A 23,089-nucleotide genomic window follows, 5' to 3' on the forward strand; every position below is an offset into this window, starting at 1 on the left:
TGAATAACAAGCAAAACAAAGGAATAAACATTAACCTCTTCTTGACAAAAAAGCTAGTGTACATCCAAAGTTTAGAGAGAAGGAGAGAGAATAGGGCGGCGAAAAAAACTCGGCTACAGTTAGCGATTCGCACGAATGTAGCAGGATTATGTTTGATGGAGGTATGTGAAATAATACAAAGAATGTTTTATTTGGCATCTTGTTTTGTATGACGTAGATCTACCGAATATTCAGATGATAAATGAGTTCAATTGTTGAGTTAGAATGCATAATACTGCATGGTAAGCGAGTATCAAAGGGTGCAAATAAAAGAGGTTATTCAAAGAGTGCATGTGGGAACGCAGTATACAAAGTGAGGGAGGGGAAAGAGCGCAAAAGAAAGGGGAGAAAAATAGAAGAGGACGAGAAAAGATAGAAATTTGAGGTTTTTCATTCTTATAGTAGAGCGCTATGATAAATTCAATATTTTAGATGATGACGACGACGATGATTATGATGGTGGTGATATTATAAGTTCGATCTCGCGACATAAAGGGAGACATATCCTTCTCTTCCGGTTCCCCTCCCCCACTCTTGCTTTCTCGCTCACTGCAGCTTCTCTTTTCTCCCCTCAACCTGCGCATAATTCAGTCGATCGCCATCTACGACTGATCATTGTACAGTAAACAAACTCTACACATGTGTACGTCTGATTTTTAATTTGTTTTGAATTATTTAGAAAATATGACCTCTCGAGGTGATGCGAATCCGGCAGCGAATCCAAGCGATGACGGGCATCCGGAATTCAAATTCAGCTCGCACACATCTTTTGAAGATTTGTAAGTATATCTGCTCCTGTTTACTGGTCACCGACCGACCAGAATTTAATATGTTGTCCCATAAATTGAAATTCGTGTTTGATATATTGACCATGTTACATGGCATGTTGACAAGGTCGTTTTTATAACGAAAGGATGTTGAATTCTGATCGAGAAGAAACTGAGGAAGAGGAGACGACGAAGAACAACAAGAAGAAGGAAAGCACAACAACAACCACAAGAAGGACATGATGAAGAAAAAGAAGGTGTAGGAGAATAAGAATAGATGGAGAAAAAAGAGAAGGAGAGAGAAATTAAAGAGAAAGGGAAAAATGGCTAGATCTACTCTTTTGTTTGTAATGGGAGTAGTGAGAAATAGCTTGAGAATTTCCAGGATTGTTTGTATATGAGAAATGATTAAATTAATATTTTGAATGCTTTCATATTGAAAACCCATTGTTAGCAAAATATATATTTGATAAGCCCCTGAATTGAGAGTATCCAGTATTGTAGTTCAATTCTGACTGCATGTCCTGTTATCTGTCATTCTTTCGAGATCATTACGTTCCTATATACTGTTGGTGCTTAAAAGTTAAGTGCTTTTCCATCACCTTTTGGACTACTAAGTATTTAGTATATCATATTTCAAAGAATTCAATTAGGGAGGGGGCATAGTTTTTTTTGTTTTTTGTAAGTGATGTATCGCGTATGCATGCAAAATGTGTTTGAAATGGTAAATAAGGGGGTAGGGGGCATAGGCTAGTTGCTTGCCCCCCTCCCAACGTTTCAACTTCTGGTGCTAGAAATGTATGCATGCAACTAATTTATCATAGAACAATATAATTCAATATAATTCAATACAATTGAATTACAAGATATTCATCATGAAATCTAAACAGTGATTTAATTGTTGTAAGTCATGAACATTTTCTCTTTTTAGAAATTTCAAGTCCATATTTATATACTAGCTGACACCATAACATCTTAAAAGTAGACTGCATTAGAAGTGAATGTAATTTATTGGGAAATGCATATACATGTTCAAATCGTTTATTTATAACCTGGTTTGCTATTTTTTGTTTGTTAAAGTTGTATTTTGTAATTTTCTATATTTATTTATATTTTGGTTGAAATGTATAAACTTTTTTGTGTCATGAAGGGCCTCAACGAAAACCAGTATTTATTTGCTGATTAGGCTACCCTTCTTTTAAAAGATGTGTAATAAATAAATAAATAAATAAATGTATAGGCAAGTCATTTCTTTAAAAGGCAAACAAAATATAAAACACTAAGACCATCCAAAGATTATCTGACAACATTCTAGTATGGCGCCCTCTATAGACAGAGTGAGTATTGTGTAATTGCCTGTGATATTCAAGGGTCATCTGAGGGTTGGGGAGGAACTTCATAAAAGTTACTTAAAGATAAACTTTAGTACTGGTAATGCGATTGCATTGTGAAAGAAAAGGTGTGGAAAGGATCAGAAACAGTTGATCATGTAGCATGTAAGTATTTCTGTGCACTGCAAGGTTCTGGAGTCATCAAAATCATAATAAATTTGGCCGAGTCTTGGTAAAGTAACAAGCACTCACATAGAAAGCTATATATGGGACAACACACATGATGTTGGGGCTAGTACTACTTTGATTTCCTTGTCTTTCTATGCTCATTACTCAGCCAGTATACATTTTCCTCCAAAATTGTTCGGCACATGTCATTTATTTGTAATCTTGAACATTCAGTGTAAGTTTCGTTTGATTCTGTGAGAATTTTTTTTTTTTTTTACCAGTACTGGAGTTTATCTTTAATTAGTTATTATTAGGGATCATAGGTTAAGGAAAAACTGTTGATCTGAATTTGATTGAAACCCAAATAATTTGTTCTACAACAACAACAACAACAAACAATAAAGAAAAAAAGAAAAGAAAATTTTGTAAGGGGGTGTGGATTACCGGTAAACATTTTAAAGTCTGTTTTGTTAGAATTTTGATGTGTTTGGGGTCCAGATACAACGGATTCAGGTTTTGAGCATTTCTACTGTGCCCTGTACTGTAATATTTTAGTGAAGTAATGTTATAGATGGTAGCAACTTGACAAAGGGATGGGTACTTGTAGAGGTCAACATTTTGTGACTATATTAATTTTAAAGGGGGAATCCACCCTGATATTAACTTGAAATTTTAATTAAAGTAGAAAATGAAAGAACAAATGAAAATGAAAGTGTGAGCAATATCTGATTATATATAGGAAATTGATAATTTTCAAACAGTTGTCATAAACTTTTTTAGTACAGGATAAATGGGAGGAAAGGCCACAAGATACTTCACAGATTTGCCCATTCATGTTTGATAGATTGCACCTTCAAAGATTCATAACTTTCTCATTTTTAATTGGTTTTTGTTAAAAAAGTTCACTGACCTGTTCCTCTAATTTTTCTGCTTCTATTAAAACCAAATAAATATTAGGGTAGATGTCCCCTATTAGATCAGGACACTGTGGAAATGGATTTATTTCTGCATCTTAACTACATTTAGAGTTGTACATGTACACACAAACCATTATATTCCAGCACATGAACTAAATATGAAATAGCATGATACTGTATATACAGTGTATAAGCATAGTTTGATAACATACAATTTTTAATGTCATTTTGACATATTCCTTTGCAGAAGAGCTAAGGTACACACATTTGCAGAGGAACGAGATTGGGATCAATATCACACGCCCAGGAATCTACTCCTAGCTATGGTAAGCTTACCCCCCCCCCCCCCCCTCTCCTTTAAACTAATGTCCAAGGGGATATAAAAATATGTACTTATTTGTAGGGAAATTGACCAGTCTATATTATGGTGCTTGTCTCACTGTGCTCACATATACTTTGTTAACTTCACGCGCAACCACTGTGTCCTTTTATGGAACTATTCAATATTTTTTGCTAAACTGTTCCAGTGCCCAGCAGTCAATAGTGAATTTCAACCTGGGCAGGGGAAGGGGTCACACCACCTCTCACCCCCTCCCCTCTCACCCCCTCCCCTCTATACTAGATCTCCCCCACCTGTATAGGAGATTGTTCACATAGGATTGATAAGAGCAAAATATTTCAATGTATGCTGGTGCAATTTTCTTGATGACATTTATACATGTGTTCTTTGCACTCTAATTTCCACTGGTTTCACTCTCCCAAGAATATCTTAATCAAGATTTAACAAATAATAGAGAATTTGTAAGTACATGAGTATTGGGATATGTACCAGGTACTGACTGATAGATGAGTAAAAAGTCTATTATCTCATAGATAATTACCATGTTCAAAGTTAGGGTAAAGTCAATATCGCGATAAAGTCAGTTTATGATTATAAGATATTATCTAATTTAATTATTAATGTTCATACTTAACCTTTCATATTATGTTAATTTATTCAAAGTTATAAGATAATTTTGTGGAGTTTGAAGAAGGGCAGTAGAGTTCAGACCATATCTGATTTTGTAGATCATTGTATACGTAATGTGATAATCAAAATTCAAAAATACGTATAACATATCATCTGTGTAGAGCCTTGAGAGCTTTAACTCCAATTTAAAGTGTATGAGTTAAAGGGTAAGACCACCCAGAAACTAATCAGGTTTTAATAGAAGCATGGCAATGAGAGACACAGGCCAGTGAAAGTTTGAGCAAAATCCGATTTAAAAATAAGACAGCTATGAATTTTTAAAGGCTTTTATTTTTTCCAAGCCAAAAGCAAAATGTTGCAAAATGCATTGTTATTGTCAACAGTGAATTTGTCATTTTATGGGGGATGGATTCATTTTGGATTGTGTTTCAAATGATTAACAATGCCTTTTAGTATTTTTTTTACAACATTTCACTTTTGACTTAGCCTCATATTCAGGTGTACTGCACATTTCATGATCTCAATCATAATCATTACAAATGATGCATCATTGTGCACAGGAATAAGCAGGCTTTTCAATGATACCAAAAATCCAAGTATATATGATGAAATAGCAAACAAGAGAGATATGAACGCTCAAACTTGAAATGCTGAACTTTTCTTGAGGAGTTTATCTCATAACATGAACTTGAAACATCTGAACACGCTTGAACAGAAATTGATTCATTACTGCAGCCTATCGGGTGGGAGCCCTCGGTTGACCTCGGTTGACCTAGGAAAGGCAAGATGACCTGACCTAGGTTCTAAACAAAACCACATTCTCATAAATTTTTGCAAGATGAAGGTGATATCACCTCACAAGAATGCATCGCAGGACTTGCTGTCACCGAAGAGGTGCATTCCTATTAGCCCAAACAAGTTAAAGGTATAGACCAGTTTTGGAAACGCCCCCTCTCAAAAAATGAAATGGAAGCTCTTATTACCAATCATGTGAAAGAATATGTTTGGACTAATATTGATGATACAAATTTTGCAGGGAAACCGCCTACTAATTGATATATTAGGTAAATTATCAGATCGATCTGGCCTGGATAGATATCGCAAATGCACTTCAACATTGAACATTTGGGCATATATTTGCAATCTAAACCTCTGAAGGCAATATTTCAACAGTATTGGATGGATATTATGCACTCAAAACCCTTGAACCGCAATTTTATCACTACCGGTTTTTTATCTTTAAGTGAGAAGGATGAGGGCTGGAAAGGTAATCTGATAATGTATGAATTAAAATATGGAAAATGATAAGTGAGCTTTCTCATTCTATTTATGTTAGTTTAGAAGTCAATAATAGCAATGTCGCCTGAAAAGGATTACTCTTCAAATGCCCTTGAATTTGAAATATATGTCAAGGAAAAGTTGAAGTGTGTACTGCTTGGTCCAAACAGTCATGCCACAAAAGTGTGTGTAGTCATATAAACACATTTCTGTGTACAGTACATGTCAATTTCTTATTATTTTGATGATTCCAAAACCTCACTGTACACATTAATTATTTTGAGCTGAACTTAGTTTGCCCGGGTCTAACTTTTGGGGCTTTTTTTTTAGACAAAGGCTAATGAGAACAAGTCTTCAAGAGTTATGTAGACCTACCAAGAGGGTTGCAGATTCCAGCCATCTGCCACTATTTTTGGTTCACGCAGACACAGAAATAATAAGACATCAACTTGACACAGAAGTAGTATTTTTTATGATGTTGTTTTTTTAGCGAAGCCTGAAGGGATATGAAAGGAATGCACAATTTGAAGTCAGAGCTATTTATGTGATATTGTTGTTTTATCTGTATAAAAGGTTATACATTTATTTCGTTTTCAAACATTCTTTGTCTTTCAAATGGAATCTATTTATTCTTTAAGTGTCTTATAGATCAGGACATTGAACTTGAAAAAAAATGAAAGAGTTTCATGTGTCAGTTTGTTAAGTATTGTATTGAATATGCAGTTTAAACCAGACCTGGTATTGATATGGTTTGATAAATTCAACAGTTCCTAAAAATACTTAAGATATGAGAAATTAAATGACAAAACACCTTGGAATTGTGCATAGCATGTAGGCCTTTATTATTGATTCAGAGGTTAAAATCTTAATTATTATCTTGAGATTAATGTTGAAATATGTATTACCCAAAGTGTTCACTTTGAGGGAGACATTCCCCTCACTGTAGAACTCTAAACTGAAGCATATCTGATGGCATTGACCCTGGCATTGCTTCCTTGTTTTGCCCTTCCACTGCTTTGAACTTTGACCCTGGCCTTTGACCTCATGACTCATAATTCCCATTCCATTGGACAGTCACAAGACAATCCCACTTGAGGAAAAGATGCAGCTGGCATTATCCGTCTTTCATTTCAAGGAGAGAGAATAGGATGGAGGCATGTTAAAGGTATAGACCAGTTTTGGAAATGCCCCCCTCTTTAAAAAAATGAAATGGGAGCTCTTATTACCAATCGTGTGAAAGAATATGTTTTGACTAATGTGTGATGATACAAATTTTACAGGGGAAACCGCCTACTAATTGCTATATTTGGTAAATTATCATATCTATCCGGCCTTGATAGATATTGCGTAGTCACATATACATCTTTCTGTGTACAGTACTTGTAACTTTACCAAGACTGGGTCAAATTTCTTATCATTTTGATGATTCCAGAACCTTGCAGTACACACCAATACTTATATGCTAGATGATCAACCTTTTCTGTTCGATTCCACACCTTTTCTTTCACAATGCAATCGCATTACCAGAACTCAACTTCATCTTTAATGATGTTTTTAGAAAGATTGGAATAGAAGTGGAGGGACTTATATGGAAAGGGTCAAATGGTGGCCTACATTGCGGTCACAAATTTGACCCACTCTGTACCAGTGTACATGCACCTACATAAAGTTTTGACTAGACAATAGATGATATAAAAGCTAGCATCTCCCCCCTCTCTCTCTCTCTCTCTCTCTTTCTCTTTCTCTCTCTTTCTCTCTATGCCATATATCCAAATACCTTATCAGTCATGTTCTCCCACAACTCTCTGTCAGTAATATTCTCCATTCCTCCTCTCTGTTTAATTCCATTTCTTCAAACTATTCATCGAAATAATCTTCCTCATATACTTCCCCATCTTTAGTGTCAGTGCCAGATTCTCTAAATCTCATTTGCAACATATCTATCAACATACACTATATCTTTTTTCAGGGTTCAACACTGAATTTGATGTGAAACTAGGGTTAAAATCGAAAGGGATCAAAATCATCTTGTTTTTCACATTTGATTACAGTAGTTGCATAGTTTGATGGAATTTCTTACGGTTATGTGCCCTGAACCACCAATAGTGACCAGCCTTGCATATATATACATCACTCCTCTCAAACATACTGCTGAATACAAAATGTAAGCGTCACTGCCAGGGTCTGCTAGTGCTACCATGGATGTATGGTAGGTCCATGGCGCTACATACAGAACACCAGAATCCCAGTCAGGATTAGCAGATTTAAAAAAAAATGTACCGGTATTTGTTATCCAAACTTTTGTAAAACACCAACATCAAACTCAAATCTTGAAATGTAAATCAAAGGTGTTGTTCTTCTTTGCTATCCTGTGTTCTACATGATTTCATCCTATGAGGGACCAAGTGCACTTTCAAGTGCACTGTGGACCCCAATTAAGGAAAGTGGTTATGAGCCCTGCTCGTTAAACTGCATCCTGAAGAGATGATACTCGTTTAAGCTCTTCAAGCTTTTGCTACAATGTGATGATTACCTTTTTTCTGTATACCATTTTTTTCAATGTCATACCGATATTGTGAAAAGTTCAGTAATTGTAAAAATGAAAATATGTGTCATTTTTAGAAGAATAAGAATTAAATCAAATAGATTATTGTATGCCCCCAAAATTGTTGCGCAAAGTCAAATGCACCTCCAATATACACTGACATGCAACTATGTTTCAGATTGTTTTCACTGTTCTTCTACCGGATCACAAGTATTTCCACCAAAGCCTCTCAAATGAGGAAAATAGGTCAGAAATCTGACATCAACTATATTTTGATCACAATCTGCTTTTGTACCGAGTGCCACTGACCATGGACCTACTTTGTAGTAAGTCCATGCACTGACCAACTGGAGAAAATATGTGTTTCTTATTGTGAGAATTCTCCTTGACACTTCCTATACTCTCTCTCTCTCTCTCTCTCTCTTACTCTCTCCCTCTCTCTATCTCTCTCTCCCTCTCTCTATCTCTCTCTCCCTCTCTCTCTCTCTCTCTCTCTCTCTCTCTCTTTCTCTTTCTCTATAGATCTCTCTGTCTCTTTCTCTCTCTATTAAAGATTTTGATTGAGGTCAAATTATTGCGTATTGTGTTTTGTATTGTTGAAATTTCCCTTATAACCTTCACTATTTTTTTCTCTTCTCTTCAGTATTTAGTAAAGTGTCATGAGGATGTGGTTGAATAACTTTCCTGTATTAGCCACGATTAAGCCCTATAAAATGACCCGGTGAGAATCCCATTCAGTGCTGTATTCAGCAGGGCTTTATACCTGATTCAAGGATGTCTTTTCACCTCCCTGCCTGATTTGCCTTTGAATTCACACCAACAATGGTTGGAATGTGAAATAGGACCTTAATACCCCCCCCCCCCCCCAATCATCATCTTCAATCAGGCAGGGAAATGAAAGGGGAAGGTATTTTGGGGAAAGCCTGTTGTTCAGAGCCAGAAGGGCATTGAATCTGAGTAAAAGTACATTGATCTACATATCGTCCTTGTTTTCACGAAGTGACGGTAGTGAAAAAAAATTGCATTCACTTTGCGTTACGATTTTCCTCACTACCGTCACTTCGTGAAAACAAGGACGATATGATCTACATATGAGTTTAATGTCCCTTCTAGCTCTCAAGAAACTGTTCTTCCTCATAAATGGCTAATAAGCATTATAAGCTTTTAGGATAAACATTTAGAAAGTACAATAAACAGAATTCTTGTTAAGAGAGTTTAAGAATAAGGATGCAAATCCCCTCCTTTGATTAGACTACTCAAAGAAGGTGAAGACTTTAGAAGGAGAGAGAGAGAGAGAGAAAGAGAGAGAGAGAGAGAGAGAGAGAGAGAGAGAAAGGGATGGGAGATACAGAGGAAGGAGAGGGAGAACAAAGAGAGAGGGGGGGGGTATAGAGTGAGAAAAGGGGTGTGGAGAGATCTTGGAGAGAGTGGTGGAGAGAGGAAGTAGAACATATGGATAGGTGGGTTGACAGAGAGAATGAAGAAAAAAGGAAAGAGAGAAGAGAGATAGAGAAGGGGTGGGGTTGTCTGATTAAAAAGGAAGTTCTGCCAAGGAAAATACAGCTTCTCATATGGTGAGACCATGGATAAACTAGTACAATGAATGTATAGCCTTGGTAAAACCACAGAGTTTTTTTTAAAGATTGAGACGACACTTGTTTTCACACTATGTTCATATTATGTTCATGCTTTATATCTTCTCACTATTTGCACAGTATTCACATTCCATCCACATTATTTTCACTACACTTTATACTGCATTCTTTCAAGAATGAAAGAGTTTGTTTTCTCACTTTTGTTTTGTTTTTGTGGTGAACAAAAAAAAACGATAGAGGGAGCTTCTGATTGATTCATCCAAAAATAACATCTGTCATTGTGAAATAGCATTCTTTTGGCATCCAGTCAAAGTCAACACACATGTAGGTTCAGCCACAATACGTATACCTTGGTGAACACATCATATGTATTCATATCGATACTATACATACATTATACCATATTTAAAGGTACAGACCAGTTCTGGTCATGCAATTGCATTGTGAAAGAAACGTTGTGGAATCGATAAGAAAAGGTTGATCATCTAGCATATAAGTATTGGTGTGTATTGCTAGGTTCTGGAATCATCAAAATGATAAGAAATTTGGCCCAGTCTTGGTAAAGTTACAAGCACTGTACACAGAAAGATGTATATGGGACTACGCGATATCTATCCAGGCCCGATAGATATGATAATTTACTGAATATATCAATTTGAGGTGGTTTCCCGACAAAATTTGTATCATTCGTATTAGTCAAAACATATTCGTTCACATAATTGCTATTAAATAAGAGCTTCCATTTTATTTTTTGAGAGGGGGGTGTTTCCAAAACTGGTCTGTACCTTTAACCCTGAAAGTACACTCAAGGGGGTCTCAGTAAACGTAATCTGACTTTTGCCAATTCACATTGAAGAGCCCTTGTCCCCATCAGCCATACAAACTAAATACCATGAAGACTAATGGTACAAAGAAGTTTTGCCTCTAGGTATCTCTCTGCACTTGGGGTATTGAAAACAGACCAATGGTGAATGGGAGGGGGATGGGGTATGCAGGGGGCACATTGCCTGTTCCTTATAATCGTTCATCCCCCCCACCACTCCCCCCACAAAAAACTCTTGTAATTTGAATAAGTGCATGAAGGTAGAATCGTTTGAAGTAAAGATATTCTGAAATGACTTATTGTATTCATATTTCCAAAATGATTTATTGTAATCCGAAATGACTCCTTGTTCGATGAAAACGTGTTCTCTTTATAAAACAAGATTGAGCACATAATTCATCACAGCGTATAATCACAAATGTATGCATGAATGCAAACTTGGCAAAAATGAGATTTGATGGAAAATTCATCTCAAACCACATGAGCTTAATCATCCATGGCAGCAATACTGCTGAGGCATAATAGATTTGCCTAACTCGGACGTTTTTATTTCCCATTTTAACTCCCAAAAGTGAATATACCTGTACATGAAGTAACATTAATGTCTATCTCTGCAGGAATACAGGAAATATAATTTATTTTCTTGTGATCTTTGACTTTTACAGGTTGGAGAAGTTGGTGAGCTTTCAGAAATCTTGTAAGTAAATAAAATAGTAATGTAATTTCTGTCAGATGATAACTCTCTATTTTTTCCTGACTCTTGCTTACTCTCCCCCCTCCTCCCCTATCTCCCCTTTCTCCACAGCTCCTTGTCCTTTCCATTTCTTATTTTCAACCAACCTGTATGTTTTTTTTTGAGGTTTTTCACTGGAGGAATTAAAGAAAAATTTGAGGAAATCTAGACCCACAAAAGTCATTTAGTCCAATTTCAACTTTTTTTTTAGCCTGCAGTGAATTAAAAAATGAAATGTTATTACCTGTAAGTAAATGTTTAAAAAAATTACTACTTGATTTTAGCCTGTAGTGAATTGAAAAATGAAAGTTTTATTAATGGATCGACCCATTGGATTTATGTGTGCTGGAAACATGTAAAAATGTAATAGACTAGCTTGGAATTTCTCCATTTTCAAAGTTCTAGACAAGAAACTAGAATTCAATTTTCTTTGGCCATATAAAACCTTTGTTGATGCAGTTGTTACAAGTCTGATTGATCTGTTGTATTACCATTTGAACAGAACTACTGTATGTGAATTTCTGAAACTCTATTTGCATTTCAGTATGTAAGCAAACCAGATAGATCCTTCCCGCCTATTTCATGTTTTTTTATTTTTTATGTCTGTCTGTCTGTCTCTTTCATTCTCGCTCTCTCTCTCTCTCTTCATTTATTTCTCTTCCTGTATTTCTCTCTCTCCTCTTCTCTCTCTCTCTTCTCTCTCTCTCTCTCTCTCTCTCTCTCGTTTTTCTATGGCTCTTTATTTATCTGCTTCTCTATATTATATTTCCTTTTCTCTCTGTCCCTTGCTCTCTCTCTCTCTCTTTCTCTCTCTCTCTTGCTCAATATCTCCATCTTGTCTCTCATTCTCTCTCTCTCTCTCTCTCTATCACATCTCCGTCTCTCTATCTCTTTTTCTACCTATTTTTCTATCTATTTCTTTCTTGCACTTTCTTGCACTTTCTTTCTCTATTTCTTCATGTTTTACTCTTCAATATCATTCGCTGCATTTATTTCTTCTTATTCCTTTTCTATGTTTATTCATTCGTTCAATTTTCTTCTTCCTCTCTCTCTCCCCTCCTCTTATTTTTTGTGTCCATTTCTCCTCCCTTTGCACCCCAGACCCATGACTCTGTCAAATCTCAATGTATCCATCTTGTCTTTCACAAAAACTTGTTTCCCTCCACAAAGATAATACCCAAGTTAAAAAACTGGAAGTTTACAAAGCATAACTAAATCAAATACAACCCCATTTCAGAGACCTTGCGGCGTGTCAATAATGAACCCATGTTCAAATACATCTTGGCATTCCTGCCGAATCTGCCCTTTGCCCCCCTCAATTTCTTCCATTTCTTTTATACCAATATACTCCTTTGAATTTCTGGCCCAGTATCTCTCGTTAGGCATTCTTTGGCAGTCCCACCCCCTTTTCACACTACCCAAGTACATGGTATGCCTGTACAAAGACTCTATACATCCAGCTATAAGAGGAGTAATTAATTTTTCTGATCTGAATGTTATATGTAGAATAACGTTTAACAAAACGCTGTTTGAGCATTTTTTGAACAGAAAGTTGACAAAAAGATCTCTAGTCTGAATGTCATATCATATTAAAAGAAACTGTATAACTAAGCAGGGCTTATGGCATGCACTGATATTTGGCCAGCTGTAATGTCAACCGACCTCTTTAAATGGCTATCCAACACTTGTAATAAGTTCATTTTTATGAAAGCGGAAAAAATATCTAATTATTAAAACAGAATGGCAAAAGTTTGAAATTAATCTGGCCAATAGTAAGGAAGTTATGAACATTTGAAATACGGGATCACTAAGTCCATGCGAATCTCAAATTAGCAGTTAGGTCAGTGGATATGATGTAGTAGGGGATAGATTTTCTGTTTGTACAAAAGGATCATTAATTCCTGTTTTTTTCCTAAGTGTCTTCTCTCTTGGGGCACTACCCAAAATGTATTATGAATAGCATATTATTATAGATTCTCTAGGGAGAAAAGAATCTCTTGTGTCATGAATACATTTTTGAAAAATTGAAATTTTAGTCATTGTATGTTGGAACAAATGGGAAAGTTGTCTACCACTACATCACAGAGACATTACTGGTCTAGCCAATTTGAAGAACCTATACGTATAGTGATTACAACTTTAACAATTCATAACTTCTCATTTTTTGTCCGATTTCATTCAAAATTTAACCAGTGTGCTTCTCCAATTTTTCTTCTTTCCTCTAGAGTAGTTTGCTATCAAGGTTGGATTTCTCTTTAAAACTAATTTCTGTTGTTATTCAGTGTGTACGCTCCCTTTATGGTAATTCTTTTCACAACGTTTCTTTACATGAGTTGCCGGTACGTATAATTTTGTTTTTGTCTGAACAGGCCCTAAAACCCTGCTCTCCATCGACATTCTCTGTTTGTCGAAGTGATAACCTCCCTTGGCAGTATACTTCCTCTCTGTTTACATATAATATCCAAAGTTTGACTTCTCTACCAGTTTTACTCGATTGTTTATTTAGAACTATCTCATTCTTGTCATGGCTCTATCTTTGTCTTTCATTACACAGTCAATGGAAAGGAGAAGTAAAGTCCGGAATTCCAGGTGAGCTTATACGCCCTCCGCCCCCCCCCCCCCCCCCCCCCCCCACGCTAATTTAAAGTGTAGTGGTCCAAAGGTAGAGTGGTGTTCTGGGAAGGGTGGTATTTTTGGCGGGTTCCTTTTTTTTTCATCACGTTTCCAGACTTTACAAAATTATATACGTGTATGATCATAGGAAAGCTATTAACAACTGTCAGTCTGTCACAGTAGAATGTTTTTGAAAATTTAAATTAGTGGGATGTGTATAATTATAAAGAACTAGGCTTTTGAGTAATTGAGTTGATAAATCATTGTTTTCTTTTCCTTTTTCTATGATCCCAGGCTTCCCAGCCTTGTAGAGACCTAATTTAGGCCTATTTCACAATCTTTATATTCTATTTGTGGACCCTTATCTCAAAGAGTATTATGTTAATTGTTTCTCGTTCAGATAGATAATGGCTGTCAAGTGGCTAAAATGGCCATACCGGGGTATCTGTAATCTTCACAACTAGATGCATGTTGATTTTGAAGTGCCTTGTGATGAAAACTATTTTCCACCTCTTAGGAGTTTTATTGTCTCTGTAGCCAGAATTCAGGTTCTTACTTGTAGCTAGTTTCCAAGTCTATTTTCTTGCCATTCTTATTTTCTCTCTTTCTCTAGCTTGTCATTTATAACACCAGCTGCAATCTCAATAGTATTAAATACAGCAATAATAGGTAGTGAGATATACAATTATTAAATGCCCCTTTTTCTTGACCCTTTTGAATGTACATGAGTTGAGTTTTTGAGTTTTTGAGTTTGAAGTTTATTATCCAAAACAAAAAGTACATCAATATATAAACAATCAAATGTGAATGATTAATTAACATTGAAAGGATAAATGGGACCAGAAAATAGCATTTAATGCTAATCGTGTCTAGTACCACTAACACACAAAAAGTATCACAGCAATAAATGAGAATGTAATGAATAAATATGAATAACTCTTGAATTCATACCTAAGCTACAAACTATTCTACATCTAGGGTAAATGTGTTCTGTGCTTATATAAAAAGCTTTGGTATTTTACACTAAATAAAAGATGAAGAATTATATAACAAAATATTTACAAAAAGGCAAGAGCCTTGGTTCTAAGTTATAAACAACTATTCTATTAACATTTGTGATATAAGAGTTCTACATGTATATTTGTTTGTATGTTTTTTGTATGTCAATGTACATGTTTTATCTTAATCGATCCTTAAAACAGTGTTTAAACACAGAATGAATTAAATAATAAATCATCTTGTTATCATGTAAGTGAAACTAGGGAACTGAGGGAACTTTTCAACCCAAAAGCTTCTGCTTTTTGTTGGTTCCCCTTTTTTTCCTTATCTGTTTTGTTACTGTACATGAATTTGATGTAAATTTGTTAATGATTTGGAAAAATAAAACAAATGAATTGAATTGAACTACAAATAGTATTGAAAGTCCCTTTAAGAATCCATCATTCCCCATGACAGGAATAATATCTGACATGAGCCGATGTAAGTTCAGATTAGCTTAACAGCATGTGGGTCTGTCTGCCTGGGGTAACATGATGTAATCCAAACCTCCCTTTCTGAACTAGGGTTCATTCTCACCAAGGAAGTCAAGGCTCATTCACTCTGGAGGAAAATTATTTGAAAATGATATAAAGACCCAATAAGTATTGCATAGCGGAAGGGGCATAAGCATGGAATAAATTGTTGTCTGCAGACCGCTGTCTAGAGCAAGAAGGTCATTAACTCTGGAACTCTGGGTTTAAGTGTTTGAAGTAATAATCCTCTAGCTCTGAGCGATTGTTATAGAAACAGTGATTAAAAGCATGCTCATGATTAAAAAGAACAATAAGCTTTGGAGAGATCAGTTCGCACTATGTTTAGTGTTCATTTACATCATGGGCTGATGGTGTCTATACCAGTATGCAATCACGATAATCCCCTCCAAGTTTGTAGAGCAGTCATTCAATATGATGTTATGACAAACGATGAACCCCGGTTCATTATCATGTTTTGAGGGTAGAAGCGATGCTGAAACTCCCGTTTTGCTGTACAATATTATTTTACGCAACTTTTCAGGGGAAAAGGCATTTCTTATCATTTCACCATAGGATAAATTCTGCTAATGTGAATGGATAAAGAGTTCGTTCTCACCGAGGAAGTTGAAAGCTCTCTGATTCTCACCAACTAGTCATTTGAGAAGCCTTTCAGTAATTGGGAGCTGAAAACAGTCAATTCAGGAGATTCAAAAACTCCCCTGAAACTTCCAAAAACTGTTTGGTCTCTTGTTATGGACAGGATACAGACTTGAAAAGCTCCGGAAAATGCAACCACATTCCTGAAATGATGTCTCTACCTTGGCTAGTATTAGGTGTTTTGTGTTTTTGTTTATCACCAAGTATAATGGAATAATACAATGCCGTTGAAATGAAGCATTTTCCTTGACATATGGTAGACTAAAATCTTTGATGTAGTCTGGAACATTTGTGACAAGTCACCTTTGAGTTGCCCTTATGTTTATGATAACACCATTAGAAAATTCCTCCTCACTTATTGGAGAAGATGCATATATATTTTGGGATGGAGCATTGTTTAAATATTGCCTTCAGATGTTTAGATGGCAATACTTCAACCTAAATTCGCAAAAAAGCAGAAATATATGCCCAAATGTTCAAATTTATCTATCAAGGCTGGATCAATATGATAATTTACCAAATATATCAATTAGTAGGCAGTTTTCCGGTAAAATTTGTATCATCACGTATTAGTCAAAACATATTCTGTCACATGCAGGGAAAAAATTAATATTTATTTTTCGGGGGCTACTTTTCAAGCTTGCCTGCATGAAATTAACACTCTAAAATTTGTTTTGCATTGAACTCTATGCGAATTTACAGGGGCTCTTTTCTGATTTTCGGGGGCTCTTTTGGGCATTTCGAGGGCTAATTCGCCCCGAGCCCCCGTGTATTTTTTTCACTGGTCACATGATTGGTAATAAGAGCTTCCATTTCATTTGTTGAGAGGGGGGGGGGGGCGTTTCCAAAACTGGTCTATACCTTGAAGAGTGTCAAGATTAATTTATATTCAAAAAGCATTTTTTTTTTTCCTCACTTGAATTGTCCAGTGACACGTCCACTCTGCCATGAAACTTTAAAACAAATGTAATTTCAGATTTCTTTTTTAAACACCTCCTGTATTTTTTTATAGGTTAATAATTTGTAAACAAAAGTTAAAACTCCACTATTTCAATTCAATCAAGTAGTGCTCAGTGAACCAAGTTAGTATCAATATTGATATATGGGTGATCTATTTGATAATAGAATAATAATATTCTGCTTTTATATAGTGCTTAATACATCTATGATGTCTCTAAGATAAACTATAATATGGTTTGTGCGGATTCTGACATTAAATTGTACTGGTTAATATACAAACTTAAGCATAACCCCGTAAAGAAATTGTAAAAGTTACCCCCTTCCCCCTCCCCCCCCCCCCCCCCAAAAAAAAAGAGAATAAAAGGGAAAATCAAACTAAAAGCATTCCAGATGAATGTCATGTTAATAATAAACAAAGTTTGTATCAAGTATAGCTATTATTTGATGGGATATAAAACATAAGTAAACATAATCCCCCTCTCCTTTGGAATAACAGAATGAAAAAGTTGACCCTCTCCCCCCCCCCCCCCTGAAAAAAAAAATAGTAGTAGTGAAATAACTCAATGTTTGGAATAATTTTTATTCCTAGATTTAGAAATTGAGGCATGAACAATAATGATGAGAACAAAAAACATTCCAATTGAACAACCTGTATTTATTTAATGACTAGAGTTTGTATCAATATTGATATTTAAAGTAGGCCTGTTGAATGATATGGATGTATGGTGTCTGACAACAGCTTATCCACCAATTGTTTACTGGTAAATAACAACACCTAACCATAACCTTGGGTGGTTTTTGCTGAAAAATATTTAGTCAGTAATGTCTGAATGGAAATCTAGTTTACCTCAATGAATGGATTGATATACTAAGTAATAAACAATTTAAATGCACTATAAAGTATTTATTTAGTGTTAATCAACTCTACTAACTACTCTACGTAGTACCAGAAAGATGGTAGTACAGTACCATCTTTCTGGTACTACGTAGAGTAGTTAGTAGAGTTGATTAACACTAAATAAATACTTTATAGTGCATTTCCAGCAAAATCACATATGTATTGCATGTTTATTGTTTGCCTAGAAATAAGGAAATATTGGGAGGAAATACTTTTCTGTGACTTATTTTAATAAGGTGAGAAATGTTGTTTGAAAGATGGTAGTACAGTACCATAGTATTAATACACAGCTCCAGATAGGCAGCTGTCATTGCTCAATGTAAACAGCATACCTACCTAAACTTTAGGGGAAATACAAATGAAATTAATCATCTAAATTAGAAAAACATATCTATGTTATTAGTATTGTATTTTTCTTCTTCTATGTATCAGGTTTTAAAAGTGGATGATCATGTATTTTTTTTAACTGTTTGTCTATTAATATGCAAACCTTTGGTAACAAATTTGTGAAATAATGATATTTTGTAGTCATGAGCATTCTCAAACCACTAGAATCGATTCATTACATTGATACAGTCAAACCTGCTCTAATGACCACATTTTTTGTTTCCCTTGAAAATGGTTTCTAATTGAAACATGTACTAAAGGAACCTGTCTACAAAGACCACGTTTTGTGTTTCCCATGGGCAGTCGCTGTAGACAGGTATGACTGTATTTAGAAAACGAAGTGTTACCACATTTAAAACAAGATTATGGACTGCATTCTGCTCAAATTATAAAATGAATTGTGAACATGGAATTATTTAGATAAAATCTCTCCGCAAGTATTAGTAATATACTGACAAAATCTTGTTCATGATAGCATATATCCACCTAATTGATGGCTACAGCCCAAGAACTGACAGCCGAGCTATCTGAGAGTTCATGAGACAGATGGCCCTCCAGACTGTCTTTCGGGTCATCTAACAGCTTTGTGAGGGCTCGGTGGCTGTTGCACTCTTGTTGATGCTCTTTCATGCAAATAGTGGTCTTCTTATCCTTATTGCTCTACAGTGATTTCCAATGAGTGACTATTAATTTTTTTATTTTTTTAAATTTTTTTTGTTGTTGGGGGGGGGGGGGGGTCTTAATGTTAGGCGGGTGTCATAAGAACAACACACAGCTACACCGATTTCAAGTCGACCTCCCTCGCTTTTTAATCTTCCTTTCTTTCGGTCTTAGACTGGTCTGAGAAGGACAAAGTCCACCTAGGACAAGAACTCAGCGATGTCCTCATCTACCTCATACGTCTTGCCCAGAAGTGCCACATTGACTTGCCAGCTGCGGCCCTAGATAAGATAGCCCTCAACGCGCTCAAGTACCCTGCAGACCGGGTCAAGGGTTCGAACAAGAAGTATTCCGAGTATGAGGGCGAGGAGGAGAAGAGGTGATAGAACGAGAAGGGGTGTTGCAGGGTGGGGGTACAATTTATACAAAACTTTCGTATATATTTTAGAGTATACCTGGGGGTGTTTCACAAAGATCCTAAGTTAAACTTATCTCTAAGTTGGACTAAACAATTATGGAAAGCCATTAGCATCTATGAAAATATTTTGTAAAAGTTATTCTAAAAGGCATAAAATATTGATTCAAATCATTCATATTTTCTATTATCAAGGAACTTTCACGTTCTTGATGTGAAATTTATAAAACGTGTAAAATACTTGAATTTTTGCTTTTGAATATATTTTATTTTGAGGCTACAAATGGCTCTCCCTAATATTTAAGTCCAACTTAGAGTTAAGTTTGACTTAGGATCTTTGTGAAACACCCCCCAGGTCAAGGGTTCTAACAAAAAGTATTCCGAGTACAGGTGAGTATGGCGAAGAGGGTGAGGAGGAGAAGATGTGATGGAATGAGAAGGGATGTTGCAGGGTGGGGTACAATCTATACAAAACTTTTGTATGTATTTTAGACTTGTTATATCTGATACAGTCAAACCTGTCTAGCTGGATGGGGTTCGACTTTGATGCCTCTTCTGTGTAAATTTTGAACTTTTTATCGTAAATCTATCAAGAAGTATTCTGAGTATGGCAAGGAGAGGTCGTGGAGGGGTGGGGTATGTTTAATACCCTTATAAATACTGTATTTTGGGGAAAATACAATAAGCATGTATCGAGTAATTGTGATATGTCATTCCAGTTATAAGTTAAATGTTAAGATACTGAACTTTAAAGGTACCAGACATGATTAGCATTTTATGCTATTTTCTGGTCCCTATTATTTATTCCAAATATTTGTTAAACATACATTTATAATCGTTTTTATTGTGATATTACTGTATTTAAACGTTTGGATAATAAGACCTCAACTCAACTCAAGTTGGAATATAAATATCTGTATTAATTGTATGGGCTAATCAGTATTAGTGTGGAGTCTTTCAAAGGCAGCCCATAACTCAGAATCATACCGGTGATTTGTTCATATATTCTTCTTAATTGTAGATGTCATTGTTGTTATCATGTAGGATGTATCTTTTAATACATAGTTGAAAGTAATTTTACCTGGCATTCTTTTACAGATTGTTTTCATAGATAAGGTCTATCATTTCTCCGAGTCCTTTGAAAATGTATATCTTACAGAAAATGACAATTCTGCTTTTAAATGATCAATGGTGTTTAGTTCTAGTAGTATAGACGAACATAAGAACTAGAAATCACTGCTCAAATTATAATGACACGGTAGTTTAACTTTGCTATGTCCTTTTTGTGAATTCTGGACCATTCCTAAATGTTTTAGAGACATATTTTCATTAAAATGTTATGATCTTTCAGTTGCACTTTTATATTGTTCCATGTTGTTATTTGTGCGGAGTTGAATGATATACTTTCAAAATGACCAGGGGAGTGTTTCTCAACAAAGACTTGAGATCGATTTTAAGTGGGTCATTCATACCAATGGTTGCTCTCACCATTGGTATCTCAATTTTGATCTTTAGATAATATTTTAAACTTCAATAATGAACTATCAAAATAGGTAAATTCTGTAGATTTGTGACCATGATTTGTACATCCCTTGGTAAACCAATGCCAGGAATGGTTAGAGGAACTAGCGGCATGAACCACCATAGTTTAGTCCTACTTAAAGTCGATCTTAGTCTTTAAACACTCCCCTGTATGTGTAATAATCCCATGATATTCTGGTATTCTTTACAAGTTCAAAATCAGGTACATGTGATTTGGGTTCATGAAATAGAGGAAGAGAGAATGGATGGAGACGATTTTGTGTTCGGATGTAAGAAAGAATGATGGTAGAGAGAATTGTAGAGATTTTGGATTGAAGAAGAGAGATTGGATGTAGGAGAGAGAGAGGGAGAGAGGTAGAGAATGAAAAATAATATGAAAGTGAGTGAAAGGAGAGAGAGGGAGAGAGAGAGAGAATGAGAAAGAACTTGAGAGAGGAAAGGGGGGGGGCTTTAATAATAATAATAATAATAATAATCAGGAAGGGGATACGTTTAGAATTTTAAAAAAGCAATGACATAGCCGTAGTCGTGTATTTTTGAGTGACGTGATAACTCGTTTTGAAAGTATATATGATAGGGTGATAAGATATTGATAGATAAGTTTGAAAGAGAGAGGAAAGGGAGCGAATCAAGGAGATGGAGAGATGTGGATGAAGAAGGGCGGGAGAGAAATAACGAAAATGAGAGAGAAGGGAAGAAGAGATCGAGAGACCCAGTAAAGACGAAAGAGAAATCAGCAATGAAAGATGTAGTCGGCAAGTAAAATAACTAGAAATCTAATGTTTACATGTACTAAAAAAAATATCAAATAGCTTCACAGAGGTCGAGTCAACTAGGTTATACATTTAATAGGTGGAAAAGAAAAAGAAAAGTAATTGTCAAAGAGAGAAATGTTGTTAATAATGAATATGGACAGGTAGAAGTCCATTCTACGTACTCTGCCTTATTATTCGAGGTTAGCTTTGATATTTGTTGAGATTGAGTATGTAATGATGAACATGTTGACTGGGGAGAATTCGTGATGTTCAAAGTTAATCTCTTCAAGTTTGGGTATCAATTCGCCTGAGGAAACGTCGGAACATGAAAATATGCAAGTTGACAGTCCTGTTCTAAGAAGATTGCCGACATGATAAATACAACTGTAGGACAGCTATCGTAGGACAAAATATATCCCCGGCAATTGGCACTGAGACAAGACCAGGGGGTGTTTCACAAAGATCCTATAAGTCGAACTTAATTCTAAGTTGGATTTAAAATTATCATGGGAGAGCCAAAAGTGAAAATCAAGTATTTTAGACTTTTTATAAATGCCACATCATGAACATGAAATCTCCTTGATAATAGAAAATATTCGCATAGATGCTAACGGCTTTCCATAATGGTTAAGTCCACCTTAGGATCTTTGTGAAACACCCCAGTTCTAAGAAGGTAGCCGACATGATAAATACGACTGTAGGAAAACTATCGTAGGACAAAATATATCCCCGGCAACTGACACTGAGATGACTACCATCCCAGGACGATTGCCTTCAGAACCGTTATCATCATCCTCGGATCAGGACCCCCATAATCACAATCTCACGCAGATGTAGTAATTATCACCAGCATCATAATCAGTCGCAACCACTTTTACCATCACCATCACATGCAGTCACTATACCACTATCATCATCATCACCAACACAAAAATCACAATTATTATACGTACAACCATTACCATCTTCATTGTTATCACCATCACCCATCGCAACCACAATCAACGTCATCATCATCATCATCACTATCATAATCACCATCTTCTTCACCACTTTCACCATTACAATTATCATCTTTATTCCCTTCATACCACAAACACTGTTATCATCATCATCATCACCAACACAACAATCACAATTATTATACGCACGACCATTACCATCATCATCGTTATCATCACCCATCGAAACCACAATCAACGTCATCACCATCATAATCATCATCTTCTTCACCATTACAATTATCATCTGCATTTCCTTCCTTGATCATCATCATCATCACATATCTCTCGGGATCAAACTATAAAAAACGCCCCTTTTTGCCCCTGTCTCACAAAAATTAGTCAGGGGACGTCGCATTAACCGACCGATAACCCATTAAAATCAATCTTGTCCATTATATTTTCGGTCTGGTGTTGGCCTCTTCGATGTGATTCTGATATAAAACATATAATAACCGCTCTTTCTCAGTCATCATTGGTCTGAAATCATTCATTAAAAATAAAGGGAACACTTCGAAAAGTCA

The 23,089-nt window shown here is 35.7% G+C and overlaps 1 protein-coding gene across 1 annotated transcript; it reads left to right on the forward strand.

Annotated features, from left to right (window-relative positions):
• Positions 1-645: 645 nt before the first annotated feature.
• LOC574993 (dCTP pyrophosphatase 1) lies at positions 646-19,373 on the forward strand. Its single transcript, XM_775402.5, has 5 exons — positions 646-818; positions 3,470-3,548; positions 11,099-11,130; positions 13,721-13,755; positions 19,027-19,373. The coding sequence occupies exons 1-5, from the start codon at positions 724-726 to the stop codon at positions 19,233-19,235; spliced, it is 450 nt and encodes a 149-aa protein (XP_780495.4). The 5' UTR covers positions 646-723; the 3' UTR covers positions 19,236-19,373.
• The last annotated feature ends 3,716 nt before the right edge of the window (positions 19,374-23,089 follow it).

This window comes from Strongylocentrotus purpuratus, unplaced genomic scaffold (assembly GCF_000002235.5).
Source record: "Strongylocentrotus purpuratus isolate Spur 01 unplaced genomic scaffold, Spur_5.0 spur5_scaffold_2, whole genome shotgun sequence".
Classification (NCBI taxonomy): Eukaryota; Metazoa; Echinodermata; class Echinoidea; order Camarodonta; family Strongylocentrotidae; genus Strongylocentrotus; species Strongylocentrotus purpuratus.

What these genes read in the sequence shown, in the direction of transcription:
- LOC574993 (XM_775402.5), top strand. Translation starts at nt 724, where the DNA reads ATGACCTCTCGAGGTGATGCGAATCCGGCAGCGAATCCAAGCGATGAC. An exon ending in CACACATCTTTTGAAGATTT is followed by an intron (nt 819 to 3,469) that starts GTAAGTATATCT and finishes ATTCCTTTGCAG; the next exon opens with AAGAGCTAAGGTACACACAT. An exon ending in GGTGAGCTTTCAGAAATCTT is followed by an intron (nt 11,131 to 13,720) that starts GTAAGTAAATAA and finishes TTCATTACACAG; the next exon opens with TCAATGGAAAGGAGAAGTAA.